We start from the raw sequence: 12,953 nt of genomic DNA on the forward strand, positions 1-12,953 counted from the left end.
GAGTATATTTTCAATGGACGAAACACTGCAGGCGCACTGTGTAGGAGTAAGATTATGCAGGGCACCTCTAGTGAATCTACTGCACCCTATTCAATTGGATGTGATCGAATCAGCTGACTGGCCATTGTCGTATAAAATAATGTAACTCTTATGATTGTGAAAATAAAATCTAAAAGACATTTCATTGTTGTGTGACTAGCATTTGACTGATTTTGTGAAGATGAAGCATTAAAGCACTGAACTCCAGCATTAATAACCAAGAGATTCTGATCAACTCATGCTATAGTCAGCGTTTCATGAGTCAACTCCGAGTGTCCCTAGTCCCAGAGCTGGATGCTTCTCATCTGTGGTTGCTGTCCCACCAGCTGGGTTAGTTTTCATCATGTCCACTGTGGGATGCTGCTGCTGACCTTCCTCCAGCCCACTGCCCATTTCCACCAATCTACTCTGCATTGCCCTTGGCATATTCAGTTCACACTCTCAGCTATGTGATTGTTTTTGTGACAGCCTCTGCCTCCAGCTTCCCTTGCTTTGTGTTTTTTAGTCCTGGTTAGCTTCCCTGAGTTTCCTTTTTTTAGTTTGAGTTGAGAGCTGTCTTTAGTGTAGTAGTCAGATTCCTAGTGTCTCTTAGTTTCTTTTTCTCCAACCTGCCCTCTCGTGTTTGGTTTTAGTTTTACCCGTCCCTTTCCCCCTCTCCCTTCAGTAGTGTGCTTTGGTTGGTTCTTGTCTTCTTCTTCTTCTTTTCCTTTCGGCTTTTCCCTTCAGGGGTTGCCACAGCGAATCAATTGCCTCCATCTTACCCTGTCTTCTGCATCCTCTTCTCTTACACCAACTACCTTCATGTCCTCTTTAACCACATCCATAAACCTCCTCTTTGGTCTTCCTCTAGGCCTCCTGCCTGGCAGCGGGAAACTCAGCATCCTTCTCCCAATATATTCATTCTCTCGCCTCTGGACATGTCCGAACCATCTCAGTCTGGCCTCTCTGACTTTATCTCCAAAGGCTTTGGTTGGTTCTTGTAATAAACCTTATTTCTGCATTTTCTGTGTGCTCAGTTTTCTGTCTGCGCCTGGGTCTCTGTCTCCCCGTGACACCATGCTTCTGTGCAGCATTTTAGATATGTGTGAAAAAACAGCTTAAATAAAAAAGCAGCATGCATACAATGAAGATTCAGGCCTGAATTGGATTGTGACTTAAACAACCAAAGAAAACCACAAGACCACCAGAGTCCCTCCCCGACATTCTTACGTCACCCACATCACCTCCAGGGGGTCTCACTGGCTCAGACAGAAACACATACCATTGCATGACCCTTAAGCTGACCCTTACAGGCCTTTTCAGTTTGGCCTGATTTCCATTTAATGCAACTAATAGATTTAAAAATATAGAATACTGGTACCTATTGTGCACAGAAATAAACACATGGCTTATATTAATCAATTAAAAGTGTTGCAGTTGCCCCTTTAAATGTCCTAATTATGAAACATAGCACGTATGAGTGGATGAAGTGGGACCTCCCAGTTCTCAAGCACCCCACTGTGTCCCCCTTTTGTTTGTATGTATGAGTGTGAGTTTGTGTGTCTGTTAGAGTATTTGACTGCTGCCAGAGAGGAATTCAGTCTCTTTACTGTGGAGGTTTGCTCCTCTTATTTGGTAAGAAAGCATAAGCTTGTGTGCTTTAATCTTTTTTATATATATATCATCATCCAGCCATGGCTCACCGTCTGTTTGAAGGCAAAGAGCATGCTGCTTCCTATTGGAAATACAGGATCTCTCCATCAGATCATCTAATGCAGCAAGTGTTTGACTTCTTGGAAAAGAAAGTAAGTAGAGCAGGAGGACGGCTTCTGTGTTACTGATGCAATAAGGAAGTGTTGCAATACAGAAATGTTGAAACTGTCTTACAGGTGTCATTACCAATGAACAGTGTCAGTTAAGTTTTTTGGAAAGCCCATAACATGGTGAATATGTTGTCAGAAAGGTCGGCCCTTTAAACTGGCAGTGGACGTGGGCTGTGGCTCTGGACAGGGAACACTGGGACTGGCCAAACACTTTGATTCTGTGGTGGGGACAGATGTGAGTCCTGCTCAGCTAGAAGTGGCTTCACAGTATGCTAAAGAGCCAAACGTTACTTATAGGTAAGCATGGACCTACTTAAACTATACAGGACACAGCATGTGGAAGACATATTAAATACACTGTGTCTCTTAATTGATTAGTTTTCTTGTATTGTCATTGAAATCTGTGTTTTTCCATTTCTGAAGAGTGTGCCATCAAGCAAGCCCAATAAAATGCATGATGAGATGTTAAGAGACCATTACAATGACTATCACATCATTTGTTCAGCTCTGTTAAGCTGCTTTACTGAATCTTAGCTCAACCAGAAACAATGTTCTGTAGTAAGCGCCTCTCAGCATGACCGACTTTCACAAGACAAGGGTCACATTGTTCCTGCTCGAGCTTTGTGCTGTCAGAAGTTCTGCGTAAACACCCCGCATGTTGCTCCTGGTAAAGGTGAAAAAAATGATTCAACGACTGGTCAAGAATTTTGATCTGCGTTCCACTTTCAGACAGTGTGTTGCAGAGGAGCTGCCGTTCGCTGACAGCTCAGTGGACCTGGTGACGGCCATGTCTGCCTTCCACTGGTTTGACAGACCACGCTTTCTCCGAGAGGCCCACAGGGTCCTGAAGCCTCGCGGCTGCTTGGCTCTGCTCAACTACACTGTTGACATGGAGCTCAGCTACCCTGACTGTTGCTCACACACACTGAACCAAATCTGCAAAGAGGTACTGGCAGTCACTCGAGAGAAGTTGTGAAAGTAAACTGATGTACATGTGACCACAACTGCAAAAAGAGATACACTATCAGGCAGTACTGTTAAAACTGGGACTTGTAGTAATACAGTTTGCACGCATTAGCAGTCATCTCTTATTCAGTATCCAGAGATGTCACTTTCTAAGTTCAGTTCAGGCCATGATTCCATTTTTGTAAGTGCACAAAAAGGATGGGACAATCTAAAGTTAAAGATTTTACATGCTTTCTATCAAAGACATGAGATATTGCAGCTTAATAGTCGTTTTTACTTTTACTGTTACACATTTCAACTCTCCAGACAAAGGATCTCTGTGATGAATCATGAATATGACTACATGCATGGGTACAACAGAAACATTGATTCTGATATTATTTATACTAAGTACAGTAAAGCAAGTTGTGAAAAACAGGTGAAAAAGTGATGAATCTGTTGATGTAGTGGAAATAACGTTACATAACCATCACCAGTGTCATCCTTAGATCAGCTGGTTTTCTCTCTTGGTTAATTTATTGCTTTGAATTTAAAATGGACAGCACTACCATCTAGTGGAGGTTTCTGGTAAAAACATTTCTTAACTGAGCGTCACACCAGTTTTAGCTTGGTTATGCTGCATATGTTTTTCAGCAGGATATTATTAAAAATACACACCAACACTGTATAAATGTTAAAACAGTTTTACTACTGCATGAGTATTGCTTCACAGAATGTATCTAATTCATACGATTTGTTGTTACATTATTGAAGTGATGAAAATTAACAATCGAATGACTTGTTTCTGTTAAATGTAATCAGTTTTATGCAGCCTTGCACCCATACCGCAATCCCTGCCTTGGTCCGAGCTCTATTATTCTGTACCGGGAGTCGTATGAGTCTCTTCCTTACCCTGACAAGGAGTGGTGAGTGACAGCATGATATATACCAGGAACATTGTCAGATTTATAGCTCAGAGATATGATTTTTCCTACCTGTCAGCCACTTTGTAAAGGAGCCTTTATCATCTCCATATTTTACCATGTGTTTTTCTTGAAAATCATGGTACTGAAATATTTTACCAGGACAAATTTGAAGGGTTTGGGAGCAAAGTGGTCGAGCTCACTTTCTTGCTTTTTGAGAAAAATGGGTTCAAATTTTTGTTTTCAAGAATGGTCTAACACTCGAAGTTCCACTGTAACACTATATTTGGACTGTGTGTTAGACCACTTTGCCACTAAAGTCTAGACCATAAAAGATTAGAGAAATATAAAACTCAGTTCTGATTTTTTTTTGTGGGTTACACCACTCTGCTTCTAACCCCCTCTTTTAACTGATTTCATTTGACTGGTTTCCTCCTCGCTCTGGTTCCAGGTAACTTGTGCACAACACTGATATGTCAAAGCAGTGATGCTACATTATGCTCCACAAAAACGAGAAAAACAGGAATGTTATCCTTTGTGTATTTGGTGTGTACAGAGTACAACTATAATCCATCCATTGACGTATTGTTTTCATGTATTACAGGCAGGAGTGTGCGTGGGACAGAAGGCCGATGCCTCTGTCCAGCTACATGGGGTTTGTGGAGTCTTTCTCCAGCTATCAGGCTCTGCTGAGAGAGGATCCACAGAAGGCCTCCAGTCTGTCCCAGGACATCTGTCAGAGGTAACACACATGCAACTCAGTATACACACAGACAGACCAGCCACAACATTAAAACCACTGAGAGGTGAGCTGAATGAGTCATAACATGTAAAATCTTTCTACACCTTAAAGAAGTTCCCACCTGACCCACTGAATCAGCTCATTTTATTGGTATTTAGAAAAGCCATGCAATATTTTATCTTCATCGGTATTTCCCCTGACATGCATGATGTCTGGATAGAAATTTGTTTTTGATTGGTGCTACTTCTTCCAACATTTTTGTGTTCAAACATAACACAGCCTAACATGAAATTTTCAGGGCTGGAATACAGTTTTAATCTCTGCTACACACGGTAACAAAATCAAATTTACATCCACTTCAGGTGTCCTTATCTAAAGGCAAAAATTCCGTTTTTGTTCAATGTGATTTTTTCTTTTCTAAAAGCAACTTTGTGCAGTGCTGAACAAAATGTTTTTAGAAAGAAGTCAGTTTTTTTGCATGGCTCTGTTAAATATTCTGAATTTAAATAGGTCAGGAACAGTTCAAGGAACAGGCGCTGACCCAGCCTCCAAAATTTCAGATCCTAACTTCATCAAGTGTCCATAGAAAGCGTCCTAACAAGTCTGACCCACAGACACCCAAAAGACCAAATGGTTTGCTGCCAACATCCTGGTGGTACAAGGGGACCAACACGATATTCAACAGTTGGTTTCAATGTTGTAGCTGATCTGTGTTTATGCATTATGATTTATATTCACAGTTAAATATTCCTTAACATTAAGTGTGATATATTCTGTATTTGCCATGTCCAATATGAAGATGAACCTGATAAACATACACAAGGTTTATAAATGAGAATATTGTTTTGTGAAGAAAAAAAAGAAATTGGTTTTGCAGAGTTCTTTTAAATGGTGAGGTAGGTTTCTTTGCTCGTCTGAACTGCTCCCTCTAGTTGAATTCTTCTACTGTCTCCTGTGTTCCTCTCTCCAGGCTCATGTCTGTAATGAGGGTGACCTCTGCAGAGACAGAGGTGGTGGTGGCTGTCAGGTATTTCTACCTTTTGGCCTGCAAACCACAGGAAGCCTGACTCCTGGAAACTCCTGCATTTTGAACAAAGTCATGAATCTTATTAAGGACACAGAAACACAGAAAGTTGATTTTATCAACCTTTCTCTATGAATATGCTTCTTTTTGACATCTAAAATATAGATAAAGATAGTGTGTTGGCTGTTGCTTACTGATGTAATAAAATACTTAAGGTCTCCAAGAACTGTTGTGTAAGATGACCAGTGACACTTTGTTACAGACAACTGGATGAGAGGATTGATGCTACTCCCATGTCTTTATGTCACATGTATGTTACCATGGGTGTGAGTTTCTTTTAAATGTTGTCTGTTTCCATCTAGAATAGTCAATAATTACATTAACAATGTCTAAACTGTATGTTTGATTAATTTAATGCTATCTTTATTGGAAAAAAAAAAGCTTATCTTACAAAAATAAGGACATTTCTAAGTGACCCTAAACGTTTGAATGGTAGTCTAAGTCAACATGTGAAGTATTTGATGAGGTTGTTTTACTAAGAACCACTAGAGGGCGGCATATGAGCAAAAGTTTAAGTGATCACTGGCACTTCACTGCACACAGGTCACCCTACTGTTGATCTGTGACCTGGTAGAGGACCAGCACCAGAGGGAGGGCCCTTTGTTGACTGAGAGAGATCAGAAATGGAAAGTGCCCAGGCAGGTCAAATAAATTTTAATGCCCGGATTAACTTCCTCTCAGGTTTTGAGACCAGAAGTGATTTTAAAAAATAGACCATGTGCTGTTGATGTGTTCATCTGACGATGTGCCACATTGGAGGGAAAGAAATCCACTTTTACTTGAAGAGGTAAGTGGAGCTCATGTGGGTATTCTGAATGTTAGAAGCCATTTTCATCATCGTGTTGTCTTTATTTGAAAGTGCATTGCAGCTTTTTCTGAATCTTGCTGAAACTCTTACAGAGACAATACAAGATTTTTTTTTTTACTTTACTTGTCCTCACATCCATAGACAACTGTTTCACTTTGCAGGGATAGTAACTGCTTTTGGTGTAGCTTTGTGGACTAAAGTGGATTTATGTGTTTGTTTTGTCACAGTGAGCACAATAACCCTTTCGATTCTTATTTATAAAGAGCTCTCCTCAGCAGAAATGAGTAATTGTGATCCGTCTTTACCACGGATAAATCCTCTGTGTTTGTCTCTCAGTCTTTATTAGTGTTGCGGACTTCCTTATTAGCCATATTTGTTATGCTTTAGCAGTCTTCATCCCTTACTTCGAAGGCCTGACCTGATACTAAATCTTAATTTGTTCTGGAGATATTTATTTCAGACACACTGTAGTGCCAGCAGTGCAGGAGTATTAAAGCATCAGTACATTTGTGCTGCCGGTAGCTGCTGGCATGGCTGGAGGTCATTCCTTGACTGTGACTGGCAGGTGTTGCAAGTGGGCATGTGTGTATTATCTGCATTCAGTGGAACACAGAGGCATGAAGTCAGTTTTCTTCTTTTTGGCCTTGAGGTATTTTTAGATTTATTTACCTCTGACTCCTACTCCTTACAGCTACCACACTGCCTAATCCTGTGTATGTGTGTACTTGTTCTAAAATGTTTCCCAAAATAAACATTATCACTGATCACGCTGATGGTTATATCACAGGATTCTCCCCCCTTGTCTCTTCTACTGATCTGCATGTATTTGGCATGAGGATCAACTCTCCAGCATTGATGCAACGCTGTGGAAATAGGTCTGGATATTAAGTAAACTTTGATTTTCCAGAATTATTTGAATTATTTAAATCCCAGTTGAATAGTAAAATCAGTTGTCTTTATTAGTTCTGGGTATATAATGTAATATTGATTCTTATCGTGATGCAATCCTCATGGTGGCTCAATGGTGCAGGTGTGCATATTGCATGTGCATGTTTTTTTCTAAACCTGTGTGGGTGCTCCAGCTTCCTCCCACAGTCCAAACACATGCCTGACTGTAGGTGGGAGTGTGAGTGTGCGTGGTTGTCTGTCTGTTTGTGTCAGTCCAGTAATGGACCAGCGTATATCCCACCTCTCACCCAGTGTCAGCTGGGACAGAGCACACTGCAGCCCTGTACAAGATAAAATGGGTGATGGAAGGATTCTATCCTCTGTTACTGTATCCTTAACATCCAAATGTGATTAATGAGATATTTGTAACAGATTGAGATTTGGGACAACTGCATCCTCAGGCTATATGCAACAGTTTCGAGTGCTCACTCTGGTAAATCCAAGCCTTCCTTTCTGCCTGTTGCAGCTGTATGAGCTCAAAGCTCCAGTCAGATCTCTTGCAAACACCATGCTATTACCTGCTAGATTATTGATGGGATCGATAGCTGTCGGTCTGGTGAAATTAGATCTGTTCTCTGGAGCTGCTGAAAAGACTCCGCACATGCTCAGCTTCAAGTGATTTATTTGTATTGATCTGTTTTTGAAATCTGTCTTTTCACAATAGCTTCCTCAGTCAGTGTATCAGTGTCTGCAGTCTCTTCATCTATATGGACTGTCGGTCACAGATCTGCGTGAGATTTAGACACACAAGCACTCATTTACATTATAGCACTCATATTTGAATATACAAATGGGGTTAATTTGCATTTTCATTTGTATTAGGCACATGGCACATCTTTCCTCCTTCAACTGTGTTCAAAACAAAGACGACTGCAACGATTAAACAGAAAATAAAAAGCTCTCGGGAGGTTTATTCAGGTGTCGAAGAGCATGTGTGATTTGTCATGGAAGAAAATGGACTGTGCTGCTTTATGTCAGTGATGCCAGGCTCAGATAGTTACTCTCCTTCTGGTCAAATACTGCAGGGGTAGTTGGATTGACTTCAAACCCAACGAGCTGTGCTGTCAAACAGTGAGCAGTGCTGTTTCTGCTCCACAGATGTTTCCATCTCGTCAGTGCAGTTGTGCATCACACTACTGTCTTACTGGATCTGTGGTAAAAACCGAACGCCCTAAATCAGTGTTGTCACCTTTAAAACGTTCTTTTACAGCTAATTTTTAACGCAATATGTAGCAAAGGCTTGGTGCTTGGTTTCATCCACTGACAAAGCAGTGATGTCAACAAAAAAAATGAAAGTTTTCTTCTATTTGGATGCTTTCTGGAAATGATGATGATGACTTGTGCTACTTGCAAGCATTGCACATTACACATCAGCTCTCCATGTGCCTTAGGACAGCATGACCAAGTACTGCTATCAGTTTTTCTTACTGTCAAAAAACTTCCTTTTGCCACAGTAAATCCAGTTACACACACTCTCTATATATATGTATTCTGACATCACCTAGTAACTTTACATATAATCTCATTGAAACAGAAGAAAAAATGGATGTTGGGAGCTGCTTATTTTCTGCCCTGTACTTGTTTATAATCACCGTTTAGATCTTTTCCTGACATGACAGTTGGGTGTCTGGTAGATGCCTCACCCCACCAACCAACTTCTGTAGCTCATTTTTATTCATATTTATTTAAAATTCCAATTCAAATGGTAAATTCTTTGCCAAACTTAAAACAGCCTACCTTTTCTCAACAGTCTGAATAGTACCAGCATGTGGGCAACATAAACATAACCAACATTATGAAATAAGACTTGTATCATTCTGCATTAGTCATGTTCTTGCAGAGAACTTTATCCTTTAAACTGAGCTGACACTACCCTCACATCTGGGTCATTTGGTCCAGCAGGAAGAACAAAGCCTCGGGTGGAATACTTAGTTTCTACACGATTAAGACTGCAGTCGCTGGGGCTACTGCCATCACTGCTGCAGACACACTCTGATCTGAATTGACAGCTGGATATGATTTTAATATTTTATTGTACAATCACAGTGATGAGTGGTGTAACTCTAACTATGCACGTTAAATGTTTAGTTGTCTGATAATTTGGTTTTATGACCAAAAATCTGCAAATCTAATGATATTCCTGTTGCCCTGTGCTCAGTGCCAATTAGCAGTTAGATTCAAAGGATGTTCATACTCTGAGTTAAGACAGTGAACATACACACGTGGACAAAATTGTTGGTACCCCTCAGTTAAAGAAGGAAAAACCCACAATTCTCACTGAAATCACTTGAAACTCACAAAAGTAACAATAAATAAAAATTTATTGAAAATTAAATAATCAAAAACAGCCATTACTTTTGAATTGTTGATTAACATTATTATTTAAAAAAACAAACTAATGAAACAGGCCTGGACAAAAATGATGGTACCTCTATAAAAGATTGAAAACTATTTGACCAGAGTGACATGATTAACTCAGGTGTGTCATTTAATTGACATCACAGGTGTTTCCAAACTCATAATCAGTCAGTCTGCCTATTTAAAGGGAGACAAGTAGTCACCCTGCTGTTTGGTGAAAAGGTGTGTACCACACTGAACATGGACAACAGAAAGCGAAGGAGAGAATTGTCCCAGGACATCCGAAAAAAAATTATAGACAAACATCTTAAAGGTAAAGGCTATAAGACCATCTCTAAACAGCTTGAAGTTCCTGTGACAACAGTGGCTCATATTATTCAGAAGTTCAAGACCCACGGGACAGTAGCCAACCTCCCTGGACGTGGCCGCAAGAGGAAAATTGATGACAAATTGAAGAGACGGATCGTTCGAATTGTATCCAAAGAGCCCAGAGCAACCTCCAAAGAAATTAAAGGTGAACTCCAAGGCCAAGGTACATCAGTGTCAGATCGCACCATTCGTCGTTGTTTGAGCCAAAGTGGACTTCATGGGAGACGACCAAGGAGGACACCACTGCTGAAAAAAACTCATAAAAAAGCGAGACTGGAATTTGCAAAAATGCATGTTGACAAGCCACAAAGCTTCTGGGAGAATGTCCTTTGGACAGATGAGACCAAACTGGAGCTTTTTGGTAAGGCACATCAACTCTATGTTCATAGACTCAAAAACCAAGCATACGAAGAAAAGAACACTGTCCCTACGGTGAAACATGGAGGAGGCTCAGTAATGTTTTGGGGCTGCTTTGCTGCATCTGGCACAGGGTGTCTTGAAAGTGTGCAAGGTACGATGAAATCTGAAGACTATCAAGGCATTCTGGAGAGAAATGTGCTGCCTAGTGTCAGAAAGCTTGGTCTCAGTCGCAGGTCATGGGTCTTCCAACAGGACAACCATCCAAAACACACAGCCAAAAACACCCAAGAATGGCTGAGAGAAAAGCGTTGGACTATTCTAAAGTGGCCTTCTATGAGCCCGGATCTGAATCCCATTGAACATATGTGGAAGGAGCTGAAACATGCCATTTGGAGAAGACACCCATCAAACCTGAGACAACTGGAGCTGTTTGCTCATGAGGAGTGGGCCAAAATACCTGTTGACAGCTGCAGAACGCTCATTGACAAATACAGAAATCGTTTAATTGCAGTGATTGCCTCAAAAGGTTGTGCAACAAAATATTAAGTTATGGGTACCATCATTTTTGTCCAGCCCTATTTCATTAGTTTGTTTTTTTTAAATAATTATGTTAATCAACAATTCAAAAGTGATGGCTGATTTTGATTATTTAATTTTCAATAAATTTTTATTTATTGTTACTTTTGTGAGTTTCAAGTGATTTCAGTGAGAATTGTGGGTTTTTCCTTCTTTAACTGAGGGGTACCAACAATTTTGTCCACGTGTGTAGCAAACATCTTTAGTGCTGCTCTCCTGTGGGTTACATTGTCAAAATGAACGACTACAAAACGGCAATACAAATGATACACAGCACTTCAACAAAGTCATCATAAAAGCTGTAGATGTTCAAGACTACAGCTTGACATTCTCATGCTCTGACACCATTAGGGTTAACCCCAGACCTGACATTTAATGAGGCTAAAGTTAGTGAGTTAAATCCTCTCTGCCAAGTTAAAGTTTTTTTTTTTTTTGTGAAGCCTAGAAAAAGAGCCTTCTGCAAGAGATTGGTAGCAGTCATTGTACGAAGTAGGTCCAACACCCAAATGGAGAAAGAAGAGGCCAGCTGGGTGTAGAAGAAGTGGTCTATCCTGGACAACTCTGCTCAATTGCTTGCACTTGTCATTGCTTATTCTTTTAACTTCTTTCATATTGTGCCACTTTACCAGAGCTCCAAATCGTAACACCATTGATTCTATTGCCTTCATTTGGCGGATTTGAAACTATATATTACAAATATTTTTAGCCATCAATTCACAAGACAAAAGACAAGTTTTACATAATCTCGATTTAAATAGAATAGAATATAGAACAGAATAGAAATACTTTATTAATCTTTGAGGGGAAAGTTGTTTGCTACAGTAGAAAGAGTACAGTTCCCACTTTTTTATTTCTACAGGGGGCGCTATGGAGCCATTTTGCCACATGTGCGCAACTCCCATAAAATATCAAATTTTTCGCCAGTACTGATGTGCATGCAAAGTTTGACGAGTTTTAGGGTATGATAAGGCCACCAAAGTGGAGTTTGAAAAGACGGGAAAAGAGTGAAGAAGAAGAAAAAGAAACCCTAGGGTTTCAATATGGTCCTTCGGCACCATCGGTGCTCAGACCCTAATAAATGGAAAAAGATGCGAGAAGGCAGAGCTGACTGAGAGATCTCTGCCAGCCAGGGGTGATGCACTGAACACAGTTATTGCTTGTGGCAGGAAAGTTTTCTTGTATCTGTCCTTGTGGCAGCGATAAACAGCAAATTATGAGAGTAGAATTTGCGTAAAGACAAAACGGCAACAAACAGTTATGTCGGGTTTTGAGAGATTTAAGCTGTGGTATTGCAGTTTAGTGTCATCCATTAACATGGCATCTAGCTCCTTAAGTTTTGATCTGTGATTGTTTGCAATTTTCCAGAGACAAGAGATTGGGGGAGACTTTTGGTGCACTTGCTGACCTTATCGGTGTAATGACCAGCAGAGAGCTGTTCTCTATTATCAGTAACGCTGGTGTTACACAATGTATGGGTTAGGATGGAGACAGATGGCAGGGCAGTGAGCATTTTGTCTTCAAGGCCCAGAGGTTCCTGGGTGCATTATCTAAGACCTGATTGTTCGCTACCTCAGACTGAACAAAAAAAAAGGCCCATGACTCCCAATCTGGTAATTGGAAGCCATCTTCCCTGAAAATGTGCCTGAGCCCTCAGGACAGAATGAGTTTATTAAAACAGTGGATTCTTTTCTGGCTACAAAGGTTTGCTGAGCCATGAGTTCAGTTCTGAGAGTTTGTTGAATACCTTGGTCCATCTGCTAACTCTTGGAAGTTGCACTAATAAAAAAGACACTGTGGAGATAGGTCTAGCTACACAAGACCAGCAGATAATTTAAGAGCTCAGTTAAATCCATTTCCATTTTGATAGTTATTTATTGCTGATATACTGAAATCTATTTAGGATTTCTTTCTGCAGACCTTATGCCTCTGCAGATACACTAATTGAATTCATTTGGGAGTATCTATTTATCAGTTAAAAAAATATTGTCTTTTCTGTCAG

General features: G+C 40.3%; 1 protein-coding gene across 1 annotated transcript; it reads left to right on the top strand.

Annotated features, from left to right (window-relative positions):
• Positions 1 to 1,597: 1,597 nt before the first annotated feature.
• Positions 1,598 to 7,107, top strand: zgc:162780 (uncharacterized protein LOC555377 homolog). The gene is made up of 6 exons (XM_022211470.2): positions 1,598 to 1,823; positions 1,978 to 2,138; positions 2,571 to 2,787; positions 3,609 to 3,712; positions 4,314 to 4,451; positions 5,422 to 7,107. Exons 1-6 carry the CDS (start codon positions 1,713 to 1,715, stop codon positions 5,516 to 5,518), a joined length of 828 nt encoding a protein of 275 aa, XP_022067162.1. The 5' UTR covers positions 1,598 to 1,712; the 3' UTR covers positions 5,519 to 7,107.
• The last annotated feature ends 5,846 nt before the right edge of the window (positions 7,108 to 12,953 follow it).

Source organism: Acanthochromis polyacanthus, chromosome 14, assembly GCF_021347895.1.
Source record: "Acanthochromis polyacanthus isolate Apoly-LR-REF ecotype Palm Island chromosome 14, KAUST_Apoly_ChrSc, whole genome shotgun sequence".
Lineage (NCBI taxonomy): Eukaryota > Metazoa > Chordata > Actinopteri > Pomacentridae > Acanthochromis > Acanthochromis polyacanthus.

Coding starts and splice junctions, on each gene's coding strand:
- zgc:162780 (XM_022211470.2), top strand. CDS start 1,713: ATGGCTCACCGTCTGTTTGAAGGCAAAGAGCATGCTGCTTCCTATTGG. Junction 2,139..2,570: donor GAGCCAAACGTTACTTATAG/GTAAGCATGGAC, acceptor TTCCACTTTCAG/ACAGTGTGTTGCAGAGGAGC. Junction 2,788..3,608: donor TGAACCAAATCTGCAAAGAG/GTACTGGCAGTC, acceptor AAATGTAATCAG/TTTTATGCAGCCTTGCACCC.